The 18,667-nt window shown below is 30.0% G+C and overlaps 1 protein-coding gene across 1 annotated transcript; it reads right to left on the bottom strand.

The window, feature by feature from the left end:
- Positions 1–687: 687 nt before the first annotated feature.
- Positions 688–4,138, bottom strand: LOC110415393 (RNA-binding ASCH domain protein). The gene is given in 9 exon segments (XM_021427034.2): positions 688–1,076; positions 1,335–1,444; positions 1,447–1,678; positions 1,681–1,773; positions 1,850–1,909; positions 2,021–2,071; positions 2,188–2,255; positions 2,493–2,636; positions 3,826–4,138. Coding segments are annotated over 9 exon segments (930 nt in total). The 5' UTR covers positions 3,959–4,138; the 3' UTR covers positions 688–1,037.
- Between the last annotated feature and the right edge of the window lie 14,529 nt (positions 4,139–18,667).

Here is an 18,667-nt window from a genome sequence, read left to right as displayed (position 1 = left end):
AGTCAGATTATGAACTTGTCAACCCGACGTATGTTTGCCTTGGCAGTGAAGGAAAAGAGTTGCTATAGGAAACTCTATTATTTTCCATTTTATTCCTTATCGATTTGATATTCTATATGTTTCATGGGAAGAATAAGAGAGGGCAATGTGAGAGGCAGAGAAAGATATACTTTGACATGTTCTATATCCATCATGGATATTGAATGGCTCCATTCTTCTTCTGGATTTTCTCTTTCAAGCTCAACTCTTATTGCACCAACATTTTCTTCTTTGACAATGAATTAATTAGTGTATACCACTTAATTTGATTGGAGCATCTGTAACTTGGGTTTGCATTTTACTATTTCCCGATTTTTTTTTTATCTTTTTTGGGAATCATTGACTTGGCATGGTAAAGTTAATCTCCTCATTAGACGTGGCAAATCTCTATTCTCTATCAATCCTATTAAGTGCCAAAGATCCTTATTTCATCAACGATATGTAAATTTCAGCTGTACATGACAAGAGAAAACAATCACAAAACATTATATAATTTCTCCCTCGCTCACTACTCAAATGTTTTACTAAGTCATAAAACTGGGTCCATACACAAGTATTGAGTTTCAAACATATTAACCATAAATAGTAAGTTTAGCAAGTCTAGAAACAAAGTATAACATTTATCCACAATACTAACAACTCAACTGCTTCTATCAAAATTGAACTTCATCAAGCAGGCTAAAACACCCACATATGGATCTCAGACATTCTATTTCCATGGACTTGATCAGAGTTTTATAAATTACAATAATCCAGGAAAATTCAGCACATATATTATTTTTAGTACAACAATTATCATTATCAAGGCCCTAGAACAAGACATCCATGGAGAATTTAGTTATTGATACAGACGGAGAAGAATATGAGAAAGGGAAAGAAAAAGCAATCCACCCCTGTTTGCCTGCTTCAAGAGCTATACTTGGATTTCTACAGAAATCATTACGCCACCCAAGTGTGGTTATATATACAAGCTCGTTGCCCTAAAAATCAGTTGATATTCATGATGGCTTCAGCCCCCTTAATGCGGCAGCAAAAATCTAAATATAGAAAGATGGAGCAATCATACAAAGATATTAGAAAAAAGATTAGAAGTGGCAACTTAAGTTACAATTGTTCCATATGTTTGAATGCAAATTACCATTCCACCCAACACCACAACAACCCGCCCCCCCCCCCCCCAATTTAATGTTCAATTATACAGTTACTGGGTGGGACGAGACAACCATATCATGGACTTTAATCATGCAATGGAATAGAAGGCCAACATTTATATCGAAGTAAAATAAACTGCTAACCTTGGAAGGGGCACCAGGATGCTGTTTCAGATATGCAGGAGATTGACTGTGACTACAGCTTCTCTCTTCCTCAAAGTAGCCGCATGGATTGGAGGCTGAATTTGCTTTATAGATTCGTCATTTAAGTTACTATCAGGCATTCCATTGTCTTCTACAAGTATGTCGTACTTACTTGATGTTGAAACAGGTGTACTCTTCTGGATGGTACTTTTATGAAGATTTGGGTCCTTTGAAAACTGCGTAGCTGCTGCTCGTGCACCAGCTATCGCTGCACTGAGACTAGATGATTTCTCAACAGCAGATGCTTTTGAATCAGGAAAGGACACAAAAATGGATCCTGGCTTCCAAGGAAAAAGGGATCTCTCAGATTTGGTAGCGGAAATTTTACTGGTGCTGGACCTTCAACCGGGACAAGACCTCTAACAGCAGCCTCATATATCTGCCACAGATATTTCAATCAGTATCAATTTAATGCCAAATCAGAGAGAGTGCCATAACTTCTTGCACATGGTTACCTTCTTTTCCAAATTATAAACGCGTTGGAACCCTCGCATCTCAAATGGGATTAATAATTTCTACACAAAATGAAAAACAAAAAAGTTTCAATCACATATAATATCCAATTAAAAAAAAAAAAGGAATTGTAGAACACAAAATAGCAATCTATCCAGCATGAAAGTAAACACCTTTGGTTGTTCACAGAGCCAGCAAAAATCCGTTTGTCCTTCTAGCCTAACCTGGAGACACCAAGGACCAAAAAGGAGGGGGAAAAAAACGAATGAGTAAATTGGAAGTGTTGCATATCATGTTGAGATATCTAAAAACATAATGTGATAAAGCCTAAGTTGCCCACCCCTTCAGGTAGCACCTCCCATTGACCTAATTCTTCACATCTCAAACAGCCAACCACTTCAACACACCCTACACCATAGAATAATTAATCCAGATTAGAAAGAAATAAGAACAAAATGATAAAAATTTAAACAATGGCTTCAGAGTTCAGGTGAAATATTTGCACAATTTAAAAGACCCCATAAAATTATTTTATCAATTTGCAATGATCTATTACCAGGAAAAATGCAAATTAAAAATGAACAACAAACAATAAACCACCAGGGAAAAACAGAACAGAGTAAATGCAGTATAGAAAGGCCTGACCTAGCAGTCTTGAAACAGGGTAATGTTCTGGAAACTTAAGATCAGTAATTCCATTCACTGCATAAATTTCCCTATAGAAATCCTCCATTGCTTTAATTGTAGCTTCATCTGGGACTTTACCGGCAGCATGTATCCAAAGGCGGCCTAGAAAGAAATTATAATATAATTAGACGCAGCTTTATTTGCTGTATGTGGAAGAAAAGAAATACTAGCTACAAATGCATCAAGACTGTAAAAGAGTAAAATGGTTAATAATAATCTCATAATTTCTCCTTAAATGAAAATCATTCCCACTTCGGGACCAATTCAAAGAAGCTTGAAGCACAAAATAAATTGCTGCAGTCTTCTAAGAACACATTTCCGCTTTGGGGATACTGCATTTCCAACAGGATTTGAAAATATACATATATTGCTTGCAAAGCCTTAACGTCTAATTATAGTAAACTGAAGTACCATCTAAATTAAGCACATATTATACTTCCTTTACCTCTATATACTTACTAAGCCATGATTGAGAATTGTTTAGTCATAGATGCATTTGCTCATTTAAAATTCGTTCATCAATCGAAAAAGTCATACAAAATCTAGAACCAAATTGAACCCCTAATTTCTTGTGACCTGATCATATCCTTTTCTGTCTCACCCCAATTTTCTGAGTATAGAGCCAATTTATAAACTTTTACAAGCATTCGGAACATAAATAATATATATATATATATAGGTTTACAAACATCAAAACCAATAGAAAATCAGTGTTCTTTCTCAGTCCACAATCATAACAGTAAAGTTTAAAACTTTATAAAATTTAGACAACACCAAATTTGGTGCCCTTTTTCTCCCAACAGCAAGTATAGTTTCTACTCAAAGCCACTATAAACAAAGATAAGAAATAAAAATACATTTACAAAACAATGTGGCTAAAACATTTAATAACTGACCTTTTCTTCCTTTTTGAGAAAAAATTAGATATACCTATACCTTTGGAAAGGAAAAAAAAAGTCCTTTTCTCATTCCAATTTTAGAAAACAAAAAAGAACCGAAGCCCCGAAGTTCCTAACTTCAATAAAAAATCATTCAACAGCTAATTTAAAATCCTATAAGAACACCCAAAGGAGAAAAATATAACCAAAAAGAGTTGATAAATTGGGATTTTTTTTTTCAACATAAATTTAAAAGCCTTATCCAATAAAAGAACGGTGCTTTTATTCAAAAACGTCCTGACTTTTTCTCAAAAACGAAACAGCCCCATAAAAAAAAAACCCCCAAATAAAGATATAGGTATTTGCTTTTAAGCATAAATTTCAAAGCTTTTATAAGAAAATTTTGTGGTTACCTCTGATTGGAGCAGGCCAAGACCTGCCTTCAATTCGTTTGATCCCATGAACTAACAATGAAGCCCATGGCTGGTGCATCGTCAAACATGGATTTGTGTAGTTCCCGTCCCTTCTTGGCCCTCCTTTTCTCATTTTACAATCTTTTTTTCTAATGTTTTTTTCTCTTTTCAGTGCTGTTTGGAGGGTGAGAAACACGGAGAAATTTCGGGTTCAGCAAGTGGTTAAAGCAGAAGAAATTTTGGGGCTGTTTCTTTTATAGGTCACGTGACATTGGAGATCGCATTATGAGAAATAAACGTGCACTTTATAATTCAAGGCCTCTATTTTGTTTAGGATTTTAGAGAATGGGAAGGTCTGCTCCAATTAGGAATGTTAACAGCTGGTCTGCTCCGACAAAGAATTTTAACAGATAAGGTATTCTTTATTTTTAAAGTAATTTAATTTAAATTTTATTGTTTAATAAAATATCCAAATTTGTAAGTATTCGATTAATTTTTTGAATTAGTACTCTGAACTTGTATTTAAATATTTTAAGCATTATATTCATTTGTTAAATACTCTGTATCTGTTCTGATTGAAAAAAATTTAAAATATTTTTATGTATGTTATTAATAAAAATTAAATTAATAAATTAAATTTAGGTAATAAAGAAAGTTAAAATTTAAAATTATATTTAAAAAATTTATTAAATTTTAATAAATATTATATTAATCATAAAAAATATATAAATTAAATTAAATTATTAAAAATTATAATTTATATTCAATTTCATATAATGAGTATACTAAGATCACTGTCTGCGTACTATCCGAACCCGTAATGAATAATAGCTTTACAACATAAGCTCTATTTGATCTTAATTATAAATATCTTAACCAAGTCAAGTTTCAAAGAAGAAGTCAATCCCTTTTCTATATTAGTGAAAATTGATAAAGCCATAACTTTTAAAAACCACGATTTAAAGATTAAACTTTTATAAATCAAAAATAAAAAATATTATTAAAAAATCATAGAAGAATGATGAAATTTAGTCTGAAAAAATTAATTACTTACTATAAGTAAGACCAGCTCTAATCGTCAGCACACCATATGTTAGATGAAGACAATTATCTTTCAAAAATAGTCAGAATTGTAAGTCCAAAAGCCTAAGGAATGGAAAGGAAAGAGTGAATATTGGCCAATCTCCGAGAAGCTGTTTCTGGTTCATCCTCTAATGCAATTGGTTTCCGTCTCATAAAAAGTTCAATTTTGTTTCGAAAAGGTTCATACGATTTAAACCAAGCCCGCCATCTCCTCATCCAAGTGCTCTTCTTCACTCCAAAGTTCCTATTAGCCAGCCGTCTCTACCGCCACCTCCACCACCAGGACCACTGTGCTATCACCACCGTCGCAGCCACCTATGTTAACTTAGCTCTAGTAGTGCTATTAATAAGGAAAACATGTTTGTTTGCTAGGTATAGAGCTTCATCTGCTCTAGTGAAAATTTGATGTATATATTGAAATTAAAGTTTGAGAACTAGTCTATAAAACTACTCTATTCTCCCATTCATTTCACATCTCTTCGATGGGTGTCTGCCAAAATTATATTAACGAGCCATGTAAATTACATTATTGCTTGATAGCTTCCATTTTTGGTCCTATCTCGTGTGTTGGGAAAAAATGATTTTTACCATAATATTAAATTTTCGTAACAACTGTTGTACGATCATTCTATAATATTTTTATACATTACATGATTTGATATCATTATATTCCATATGAAAACATCTCATCAATTAAGATTTGAAATTTTTATTAAAATCTCGTGTTAAATTCTTATGATAAAAGAATTGTGATTTATGTAGAAGGAGAGACGATTAGTATTAAAAATTAAAGAATTGTAATTAAGCCAGTTGTTGACAAAGAAGAATGGTTGAACAATAATCAAGATTGTATTTCATATATATTTACTCGACATTTTTTTCAGATAGATAAATAATTTAAAAAAAAAAAAAAGAGCAGTGAGTATATATATTCAAGGTAGATTTCCGTATTGCTAAGTGTCAAATATAAATAATTTTGAACAAATCTGGTGGTGTACAAATGTAAATTAATCAACATAAAAAGATTATCATGTCAAATTACAAAAAATAATTCGAAAAAATATATAAATAAATCTTTATAATTAATCATCATTATGAAAATTAAGGTATAAAACTTTATTTAGGGCTGTTAATTTTGTTTTCCTTTATTTGAAAGTGAAATATCAGGAAAATCAATTTTAAGATACTTAAAATCGCACTAAAAAGGGAGATATATTCAAACGTTCTTTCTCACACTCAACTCTAACCAATTTTTTTAAAAAAAAAAAGTGAAATTTTATTTATCATGTTGCCGAAATATCATTGTTAGTCTCTGCCAGAGATTCCCATTGATATGAAGACCGGGTTGGTAAAATAGGGGTTGTACATAGAGAAGGACACACTGCTTGCACAGATTAGCAGTAGTCCTTGAATATTCAGTAACCAACATAAGACGAGCACAATCCTGCCTATACACAAACACTGGCAGCAGGATACAAGAAGCAATCAAACAAAAACAAACCTCCTGGATAAGGAAAACCAGCAACGCTCTCTTGGTCAGCAAGTCCTCAAAGAGCAGTGATTTTTACTTTGCATATCCCTTTTTTTGGTTTTTTATCTTTTTTCTCTTCCTTTTTTTTTTCTAAGGAAAAGATCATCAGAGGAGACTTATCATCCTACAAACAGCAACTTGAAGAGCTGCCCCTATCAGGAGAAGGTGGACAGAAAACAGACACAAAAACATCTACAGAAGCAAGGACCTTTAACACTTATCTCTGTTTATGAGGTACAACGGTGTTTATGAGGTGTCTTTGTGCATGGTTAGCTTTATAACACTTATCTCTTATGTTAACAGGTGTTAATCTTGTATAACTTGTATAAATATTTTGGTTACAGTTGAGTGAAGTGCATGAACCTTTAACAAACTCCTCTCTGTTTTATTTTTTCTCTTCTTCATACCAGAGCAATATATGGTCTCATCTGCTGTGTTATAATTTCATCTTTCTATCACAGTTTGCCTACAGACAAGACTTAGCAGCCATATTTTAGTGAGCTAGGGATCGAAAGAAATGGCTCATTTGCTATGCATTCTTTGCACGAAGCTAACCTATTTATTTACACATCTCCAAATTACAAAGTCAAGGCCAAGGGCAAACCCAAATTAATAAATCATCAGTCGAGTCAAAGAGTAGGCAGTGGCATTATACTATATAGACAATAAAAGTACAAAATTTAATAGGAGTTGGGTAATCTAATTAATTCTTTACGGTCCAAAAAATGCAGAAAGCAGATGCACAATGAAAGCTAGTAATTAGCTTGTAACGAACCACCGACTAAGAAGAAACAAGGCCGATAGTTCGAAATAAAGGCTCAATTTATACTGAAGGTAACAGACCAACCGTCTTTCAAGGGGCCGACCTAACAATTGTCACATGGCACCGCTGGTTTACAAAAAAAATATTTACTAGTTGTATAATTTATCTAGAGTTTTATATAGTTAATTATATTAATAAATTTATTTTTATTTTTACAATGTTGTAGGAAGTGGGATTAAAATAGATTCATCAAAAAATAATTTATATATTAATATTTAAATACCACATGAAAAGATAAAAAAATTATTAAAAAAAAGTTAAAATCTAAATTACTCTTCTTTTTCAAAAATTCAAATGTTACACTTAAGTCCTGCAATGACGCTTCCTTTTCTCGGTTATAATTTTCACTTTTCCAAAACAATTTATGTAGGTTTCAATTGTAAATAAATTTCAATCCAAATTAAGTTTTTAAATACTTCATATTTAATTTTTTTTTATTTGTTTGATAGTTTGAGTTCGTAATTATAATTCAACTAATAAAAAATAGTATTGTATGTCAAATAATATCTTAAAATTATGAATCTTTCTTTTTTTGATTTATTTTATAGATATATTATTTGATTATTTTGTAAACAAATAGAAATATTATGTATCTTTTGGTTTATTTGCTAGTAAAATTTGCATTGATCTAATCAGTTGCAATAATGTCAATTGAAAGAGCTTTTTCAACAATAAAATTTATAAAATACAAACTATGTAATCGAATGAGGGACGAGTTGACAATTATAATTATCTTAAATATTTTTTTTAAGTATTAAATAAATATATTGAGTTTATACTTTCTTTAATTTAATGTCAAAAATTTTAATTTATAAATTTTAACATATTTATATTTTTTTAATTATTATTATTATTTTAATTATCACATTACTCAGAAAAATTCCTGAATCCTTCTTGATCTTTTTCTCAAGGATGGGAATTTTGTACATAGAGAGCAAGTTTTTTCGTTAAGATTAATATTAGTATTAGTCTAGACCACTAGATCACTATTGAGAGTGTTGCCCCGCTCGACTTTTCTTCCTTGGCTAGCTATCAAACCGACGGGTTTTTCCATATCAACCACAGTCAACTAGCAACGATATCTGTAGGCCAACCTGTTGAAGGATCATTGTCCAAATGGCAACGGATCAAGCCAATTCTTTCCTGCCAATTTTCATGTTGCTCATCCTCGGCGTCCTACTTTCACATAGTTGTCAAACAATCCAGGCCAGTAAAGAAGCTGTTTCCGGTTCATCCTCTAATGCAATTGACTCCAATGATTTTCTGTCTCATAATAAGTTCAATTTTGAGTCGAAAAGGTTAAAGCAAATTATATCAAGGCCGCCAGCTCCAAAGCCAAGTGCTCCTGTTCACTTCAGAATGCCTCCGATTCGCAAGATTTGGCCTTCTCCACCACCACCGCCACCGCCATCAACACCTCCACCACCAGCATCACCGCCACCACCAGGAATACTATTTGTGCCATCACCACCGTTGCAACCGCCTATGTCAACTTAGCTCTGTTGCTATCAATAAGGGAAACATGTTTGTTTGCCAGGTATAGAGCTTCTTGTCATCTAGATGTGTTTACTGAAATTAAAGTTTACGAACTAGTCTAAAACTATTCTATTTTTCGATTCATTTCACATCTCTTCCACGGATGCCTGTCAAATTATATTAGCGAGCCATGTAAATTACATTATTGTTTACTATTTTCTGCAATTTGTTGTTCTATATCCGGTTCTAGGAAAATGATATTTTTACCATATTCATGCTAAAAAAAATTTAAAGATGAATTCAACCCAAATTAGCTATCCACAAAGTTTACCTTTACAAAAAAAAAAAACTAATGATCTGTTGATCAATCCACAAATTGTTAACTGCAATCTAGTAGAACAAAAAGAAAGGAAGATAAAAGGCAGAAAGGACAAAAAGAACAAAAAAAATAAGGGAAAGGTGAAAGGGGGTAAAAAGAATAAGGAAGCAGGGGTAACTAGATATTTCAAAAGCCAAAAATTGAGCTCCTATCTATGGGTCACACTTTGACTATCATTTGGACGACGCTTATGCTGCTGAGGTGAAACTAAGTTGTGCCTAAGTCAAAGGGAAGAAGAATTAAAGAATTGTGTGATTTAAGTCCAATTTTTCAATGTTAAGGTTAATGGAATCGGTTTTCCTCTGGATGTGCACAAGCATGGTTCAACATTATTTTTTGACAAAGAAGAATGATAGAACAATAATCAAGATTGTATTTCATATATATTTCCTTGACATTTTTGCCAGATAGATACTTAATCAAAGGAAAAAAACGCTGTGTCTATATATTAGTCAATGAAATTCAAGGTAAAATTTCGTATTGTTAACTTTCAAATATGAATAATTTTGAATGAATTTGGTGGTGTGAAGTGGACATTAATTGACATACAAAGATTATAATCTCAAATAGCAAATATTATTAGGAAAATTAAGTTACAAAATTTTATTTTAAGGTTGTTATGTTTTTTCTCTTCATTTAAAAATAAACTATCACAAAAATTAATTTTAAGATAATAAAAACCACACGTAGAAAAAGACATATGTTAATAAATTCTCACTCACACTCAACTCTAGCCGATTATTATATGATAAGCTCAGCTAGGTGTAAATGGGATCCTTTGCATAATTGAATCAAGGATGCCCAAAAGGCCATAAAAGACTTCTTTTGCATGCCCATCGCTGCCTCTAAGGACCCTTGCACAGCTTGTTGGACCCAGTGTATAGCGTGCCCATTCATCCACGTTAAACTTTAACTAAAAATTCTTCGGAGGACTCCAACGACTACTTCTCTAGATTGACATCTCTGGGCCGAAGCATTTATTTCTTATGGTTCTGCCCACCATCCATTCTCTTCCACGCAATCATCCCCTTCAATGGCTTTGTTAACTCATTTAGTAACCATGATTTAATACTCTTAAAATTTAAGAAAAAAATTTTATTTTAGTATATTTAATACTATTAAAATTTTAAATTTTTTTATAAAATTGATATTTCGTGATATTTAATATTAAATCAAAAAATATAAAAAAAATTATATTTGATAAACTGAAAAGGTATAAAAAACATTTTAGATTATCAAAAAGCATCATTTCATTTTTTAGATAAATTTAAAAATTTATTAAGATTTAATAATAAATAATCAAAATTTTTAATATTTAATGGGTAAAAAACCAAAATTTTTTTATTTTCTTTCCACACGTCTCTTTCTAACCATCTGTCAAAAGGATTATACCCACATTGTTTTCATGGTAGGCTAGAGACAGCTATCATAACAAAAAGGATAGCTTAAAGTTCTATCTTCCCTTGTCGTATTAAGTAATTGTTCGATTGGTGGCTCCCTCCCCTGTTGAACATTCCCCCGCTTGGGTCGTTATTACAATATTCGTCAGTAATAAATTTAAGTCAAGGTCGTTTGCTAAGCCGACAAAAGCTCTTAAATGCTGTAACTTATCATGAAGTCAATTACTCTCATGTGAAGACTATTTAAGAGATATGAAAGCTAATTAATACCTTTACTGGACGAGGAGATCATGATAAGGTCAATTTGTAGCTTTTATGTGAAGATTATTTCTTATAAAAAAAAGTGTTTTTATTGATTTTATCAACTCATATATTATTTCAAATTTTTTACTTATTGTACTAAATTTTTTACAATACATTATTATAATACAAAATTAAAAATTATATAAACTTTTTATGACACATTATCATAATTCAAATAATTAAAAATTATACACATACAAAAGGATCTTGATTAATAACTATTTAAAAGATATAAAAGGTAATTAATAATATCTTACATTCACACCACAAGAGATCGTCATGAGGTTAATTTTCAAGACTTATGTAAAGGCTACTTAAGAGATATAATTGAAGTCAATTAATAATACCTTACTTGCACTTGAGCATTTAACTCATCGGTGAGTGCATTATTCTTTTACTTAAAGCACAAGATTGAAATCTCTCTTCCTCCAATTATAAAAAATAATAATAATATCTTACTTTTTTTTTTTTAATTATGCTACAAGTTTTAGTCCGTGGCAAAGAACTCGATTATTGAGGCAAAAGTATAAACATCATTAAGAGATTTTGTCGAGAATATGTCTACCTAAAATATCAAAGAGATAAAAATATGCCTACCCTACCCGTTTAATTTCGAAATATCTTCTCTAATTTTCTTATAATGATATATATTAATTATCAAGTTAACTTTACATGCAAAAATAAAATATTCTTTATTACTTATTTTTTCATTTTTTTCCTCAAACAAAATCCATTATATTAAGAAGACGGTTAAAAAAGTTTCACAATTCCAAGCATTGAACTGGTACAAAAAATATTCACCTAGGAGCACCTCAGGTAACGCCATTCGGTGGGAATAAACCAACTAAATGCCTAGAGAAGAATCGGAGAAAACACGTCCCCCCAAAAATAGTAGCCTTTTCCCTCGACTGAACCCATGGCACGAAACTTGAGTCTGATATCAATTGTTGTTTTGGGCTTGAGATGAGTAAGGAATATCCACCAAGCAAAGCCCCAAATATATGGCTTACAACCATATTTGAACGCAAAAGCTTAAGCCATGAAACCACCATTAAATATGACCACTAAAAGAAAATCTTAAATTTAATTACCCCAAACTAAAACTCATGTTTCATTATCTTTTTCCCAATATGATGCATGGTTATACAATACAAAAAATATACCTTTTTCATTCCATAATTTCATCTCTCTTTATCCGAAATTCGAATTTGAACCTTTCAAATTAAAACATCTCATTCTTAATCAGTGAAATGTTCTCTTGAAGATCTCATTTTCCTATTGTCTTGATAAAAGAGAAAGAGAAAAACACCGTAATTAGATTATAAGACAATTACCCAACAAAATTTTGGATTCTTTCTATGAAAAATATTGCAAAACAAGTGGCAAATCAGTCATTTTTAAGAGGTTTAATTGATCAAGGACAAGAAAGGTAAGTCATTAATGTTCTTGAAAAATCTAGATTATTTTGGACTTTCGAGGGCCCAAACTCAATTAATTAGAGTGCCTCCTCTCTTGTGGGCTGCCTCGTCTTTGTCCTTCAAATCTCAAATTTGTACCCACTCTTCTCTCTTTTTAGTATCCAATTATTTTATGTATTTCAGTATATTTAACACCATACAAATTTTTAATTTTTGTTTATAAAATTGATATGTCCTGATATTTAATATCAAATCAATAAAAAATATATAAAATAATATTGAATTATAAAAAGGGTTTATATATGATACACTAGTAGTGCATGAAAGACACTTTCATGTAATAAAAACAAAAAATTTCATCTCATTAATAACAAAAAATTAAAATTTTTTAATAATTTAATAATAAGTATAAAAAAATTTAAATATTTAACAGGTAAAAAATCAAAAAAATTTTGTTTTCTTCCCACGTTTCTCTCTCTATCCATTCTATGAAAGAGATTATACTCACATTGTCATTGGTCGTCTGTCTCCCTCTCTTCCTCCCACGCTTCCCATTATAATGAAGGATTTTAATAATCAAAGTTAGCATTTTTATTTTGATGAAAATTTTTTAATTTTTTCCATTAAGTAGAGATTAGATCAAAATGACTTCGTGATTAACAACGATCCAATAATGTCACAAGCTTTATTGAAATTGCTTACGAGTAATATATTAAGTCAATCAGAAACAGACATTGGACGTCAACTAATCGAGGATTGGAAATTAAAAGAAAAAACAAATAAAATTCTAAGGATTTGGGTTTCCTCATACAAGGTGGTCGAAAAGTGGGGTCTTAAAAAATGAACAAAAAGTGTAGTAAGTAATAAATACATATATCTTTAATTAAAAAGTAGATTAAATTTTTTTAAAATAAAAAAATTATGAAGTCATCACTTTTTTTCAAGACTCAGTGGGTGGGCACATTAAAAAGTGAGTCATTTATCTAAAGCAGGAAGAAAGAATGGGCAAAGGAAATTCTTAAAAAAAGACCACATGGGTTGAAAGAATATAGTAAAACATTAAATCTTAAAGAGAGACCTTTGGGTAGACTTTGCCCTTCAAAACGGCATCAAGTTGCATTTTTTTTACCACGCGTGCCTTTCATTTGGAGAAGGTAGGAAGAACACTCAAAATTTCAAAAAAATATTGGATGGTGGTGTCTTTTGTCCACAAAATAAGATTGTATATTGTTGGTGGTGTTAATTTAGTAAGAAGATACAAGTAATTTAGGATTTCGCTTTCTTTTCCATGTAAGTATGAGCTAATGTAAAGATCGGTAGGTAAAAAGGTTGGCTCTTATTTTTGTTGTAAGCTGGTCCTAAGCTTCAAGGGAGCGACGAAGATTTTTTAAATGTGTGCTGAGCTGTCTTTTTGTTTTCTCGAATTTCTTTGATAAAGGGTACATAGCTGTAGCACCATGTGCTCACCTTAATTTGATAAAAGGCCAATTAAACACGATGCCAAAAAAAAGTTTCAAACAGGCCCATCCACATTTTTTCTGGAAGCAAAGATAATGATTATATTAAAGTCAAGGTCTTCTGGAAAGCGAACGAAAACTATAACAGAAAGAGCTTTTGGGATGATTTACAGCCGGCAGCCTAACCACACGTATATAAAAAGGAATTGTTTTTTTAATTTTTAAAAAGAAGGTATTCTAAAAAATATTTTTTTTAATTTTAATTATTTTTAATAAAAATAAATAAATAAAATTACGCTTAATAATTTTTTTTCAAAATTAAGTGCACGTGTTGAAAAAAAGTTTATATAAGTCATGTTGAAGAAAAATTGTTACACATTATTTTTAAAGTATTGAACTCTAAGAGTTATGTTCTAATGAAATATAAAAATAGAAATCAAGTTACACATCATGTTGAAAAAAAAATTATTACACGTTATGTTAAAAAAAAATTACACCGTATTTAAGTGTTTAACTATAAATATTTATATCCTAACAAAATATAAAGATAGAAACCAAGGTATACGTCATGTTGAAAAAAAATTATTACGAGCAATGTTGAAATAAAAAAATTATTACCTACCATGTTGAAAAAAAATATTGTTACACATCATGTTTAAAGTATTTAACTCTAAGAGTTTATATCATAATAAAATACAAAGATAGAGACTGAGTTACATTTTATGTTGAAAAAACAATAGTACATATCATATTAAAAAAAATTGTTACACGTCATATTTAAAGTATTTAACTGTAAAAGTTAATGTTCTAATTAGACACAAAGATAGAGACATAGTTACATGTCATGTTTAGGTGTTTAATTCTAAAACTTTATATCCTAGTAAAATACAAAAATAGAAATCAAGTTATATATTATGTTTAAACCATGCCATATGCATTATAGTTGTTTAACTCCAAAAAATTTGTTATACGTCAAGTGCATTAAAATTGTTACATGTAGACATAGCGTATAACAACTCTAAACAGTATTCTAATTTACAAATTTTATTTATAACTTCAACCCATCAACTTTTGCATTCTGTGAATATAAACCAATAAACTCAAAAATATATATTAATGTCATCTTTGTTTTTTAATCTGTAAAAATAGATAGAATAAGATGACAATGGTGACAATGATAGTAAAATTAGGGAGAGTTAGATGACAAAAGAGAGAAATTTGGAATACAGGAGACGAATGCAGGAGAAAGAAATCAGTAAAATTAGATAGTTAAATGGTGAGAGGGAAATTGGGAGGGCGATAAACCGATGCCCAAATCAAGAGAAAAAATTATAATAAATAATTTAATTTATCTGAAATAGCTTCAAGAGTATTTTTATCTTTGGATAAAATCAATTAAACTATATTTTAAAAAATATTTTTAAAATAATCTTATGAGATTGATCATTTCTCACAATTTTTTCACCTTAAAATGCTATGTTTGTCCTCTTTCCATTGATCTTCCTATCCTACTTGCCTCAACTTATTTATATATTATATTGAATTTTACTCTTTTTATTCCTTAAACATTTTACAAATTACGGTACAATTTAAGCCATATGTGAACAAAGAACAATATTTCTCCAACAAAGTTACTTTGAAATATATATATGGAAGAATGTGAAACATGACAACAACTAGTAAAAAAATGTCAATTTTTATCTACTATATATAAAACAATTTTCCTGTATGACTAAAATACACAATTTTTATAGGTCAATAGATGCTGCAGTCAATTAACTTCTTTTTTTACTCTTTTCTCACATAATTATTATATTAAATACGTGTCTGTGTCATTTTTCGAAAAGTTAATCTCATACAGTTTGGAACGTTCACACTTAAAATTTTTTTTCAAAATCCTTGTACCTGTTGTATGTAAAATTGAAACACCCTTTTTGTTTCTTATAAAGCATTGACCACCTTATTTCAATCTTATTTAATGTTTTCACAATTTTCCTATACTCCCAAGCAGTTCGTCGTTGCCTTATCTTTCTCCTAATTCCTTCACGCGCAAAACTGAAGCCCCTGCCTTTTTCTTAGTCTTTTCGTATCTTCCATGCAACAGAACTTCTCCGTTCTTGAGCAAAGTTAAAATAGATAAAATTAAGTACGTATTCTTGTGGTTGAAAAGGTAGTCGTAGGGTGACTGTTAATCTGGATGGGCAAAAGGATAGATATATGCTCTGATTTTTTTTTCCTTCGTTGAGATTTATTTCCATATTTAATTATAAAATCATTATTGTACCTAAATATTCAATTTAATACTTTCTTCCTTTCATAATGTTTGCTCTTTTCCATCTTTTACGAGGATTAAGATAAAAATTTTGATTTTTGATTTTTGATATATTTTATATTAAAATTTTAAAAAATGTAATATAGATATTTAATCTTTTTTAATTTGAAAAGTTTTTAAAAATCTTAAAGATGAATTTGTAATAAAAAAAGAATATTAAGTGTCTAAAAAATTATATTTTAGGACATCTTGAGAAAATGATCAAAAAGAGTAGTAAGCAATAAGTACATGTAGCTTTACTTAAAAAATCAATAAAAATATTTTTTTAATAAAAAATTATAAAGTCACCCCTTTTGGGAGCTCAACCCCAGATTCAGTGGGTCGATGCATTAAAAAGTGAGTCGTTTATATAAAGCGGAAGAAAGAATGGGCAAAAGGATTTCTTAAAAAAAGACCACATCGGTTGAATCAATACAGTACAAAAAAATCTTAAAAAATGACTTTTTGGTAGACTTTGCCCTTCAAAACGGCACACTTTGCGCGTTTTTTACCACACGTGCCTTTTTTATTTGGAGCAGCTAGTAAGAACAGTCAAAAAGTAACCCCCAAAAACAATTAGATTGTTTTGTTTTTTTCCACAAAATAAAATGATTAAAAGACCTATCAAATTCTTATAAGTTTTTATTTTTTTAATTTAGTCATTGTATTCAAAATAAAAAAATTTTAATTTATTGATTTTAAAAATTACGTCAATTTAATCTTTTTCTTTAATAAAATTTAATTTTACCATTAAAAGATGACATCAGCGATAACATATCACATTTTGATAACATAATATTAAGATAATGACTTGACATTTCATGTGGCATCAGGTGATTACGTGGTAATATACGTGTACTATGTAATAATGTGATAGTGTTGACATACCAGTGCCACATGACAGATAAAAAAAATTTTAAAAAAAAATTATATCAAGTTATAGGGTTAAATTAAATAAAAATATACAGTACGATGATTAAATTAAATAAAATTATATCATATTTAACTATTTATATTTAATATTATAATTTTAAACAAAAATAAAATAAAAATATTAAAAGTTGACTATATTAAATTTTTTTCATATTTAATTAAAATATGAGTAAATTGAAAGACCTCAATTTTTTTTTAATCTGATTTATACAATGAAGGGGGAGTTTTTGTTTTTGGGAAAGGGTGGTCGTCTTCCCACGTATAGGCAATGGAAGAATGTGAAACACGGCAACGACGAGTGAAAAAAATGTCAAATTTTATCTACTCTATATAAAACAATTTCCCCGTATAACTAAAATGTAAACTTTTTGTCGGTCCAATGAATGCACAAGCAAAAGCAACTCTTTTGTTTTTTGTTGAGTTTTTTACCACACGTGATTTTTCGTCTTTTCTCAAAAAGTTAATCTCATAAAATGTGAAACGTTCACACTCATAAATCCTTTTTTAAATCTTTGTACCAAGTCCATGTAAATTTTAAACATCCTACTTGTTTCTTTTAAAGCATTTAGGTTGGCATTTTTCCATATCCAATACAACAACGCTTCCACGGTCATGGACCACCTTATCTCAATCTTATTTAATGTTTTCCTAATTTTCCTATACTCCACAAGCAGTTCATAATTAATTATAGAACCACTATTGTACTTGAATATGCAACTTAATACTTTCTTCGTGTTTCATAATGTTTGCTCCTTTTTGTCTTTTGTGAAGATTGAGATAAAAATTTTGATTTTGATATATTTTGTATTAAAATGTTTTAAAAAAATTATAATATAGATATTTAATCCTTTGTAATTCAAAAGATTTAAAAAATCACAAAACTGAATTTCTAATACACAAAAAAGAATATTAAGTGTCTAAAAAATATATTTTAAGACATCTTAAAAAACGAAAAAAATAAAAAAAGTAATAATTAGAACAAGAACATGTATCTTTACTTAAAAAGTCTATAAAAATATTTTTTTTAAAATAAAAAATTATAAAGTCATCACTTTTGGGAGCTAAATCCAAGATTCAGTGGGTGGATACATTAAAAAGTGAGTCATTTATCTAAAGCGGGAAGAAAGAATGGACAAAAGAAATTCTTAAAAAATGACCACATTGGTAGAAAGGAAATAGTAAAACAAAAAATCTTTGAAAAAGACCATTTGGTAGACTTTGCCCTTCAAAACGGCACCACTTTGCTTTTTTTTTTCTCCACACTTGCCTTTTTATATGGAGCAGGTAGGAAGAACAGTCAAAAAATACCCAAAAAAAAAATTGGATTGTACTGTTTTTTTCCACAAAATGGGATTTGTACATTGTTGGTGTGTTTTTCCTTGAGCTGAGTGTTAATGTAGTAAGGAGACAGTATTTGATGGTAATGTCGCACTGAATTTGTAGTTGAATTTCTTATCAGTAGTGTCGTAACTATTGATAGTATTAATACGAATTACGCTTTTCAAAGGAAAAAAAATTATGTGTTGCTGGTATAGATTAACCTAGCATTGTATGCAAATTTTTTTTTTTTTCCAAAAGCAGGTGAAAGATCATCATTGCATATCAAAGCAAGCAAAGAAGTCACAACTTACACCACCAAAGAACAAGTACAACATTTATAATTTTATGGCTACTTAATAATCATCTTCGTAGCCATTTATTGGTACACATACACTAACCATTGTCAGG

This window comes from Theobroma umbraticum, unplaced genomic scaffold (genome assembly GCF_002168275.2).
Source record: "Theobroma umbraticum cultivar Fairchild unplaced genomic scaffold, ASM216827v3 scaffold_147.0, whole genome shotgun sequence".
Classification (NCBI taxonomy): domain Eukaryota; kingdom Viridiplantae; phylum Streptophyta; class Magnoliopsida; order Malvales; family Malvaceae; genus Theobroma; species Theobroma umbraticum.
This window is presented reverse-complemented; position numbering and strand designations above follow the sequence as displayed.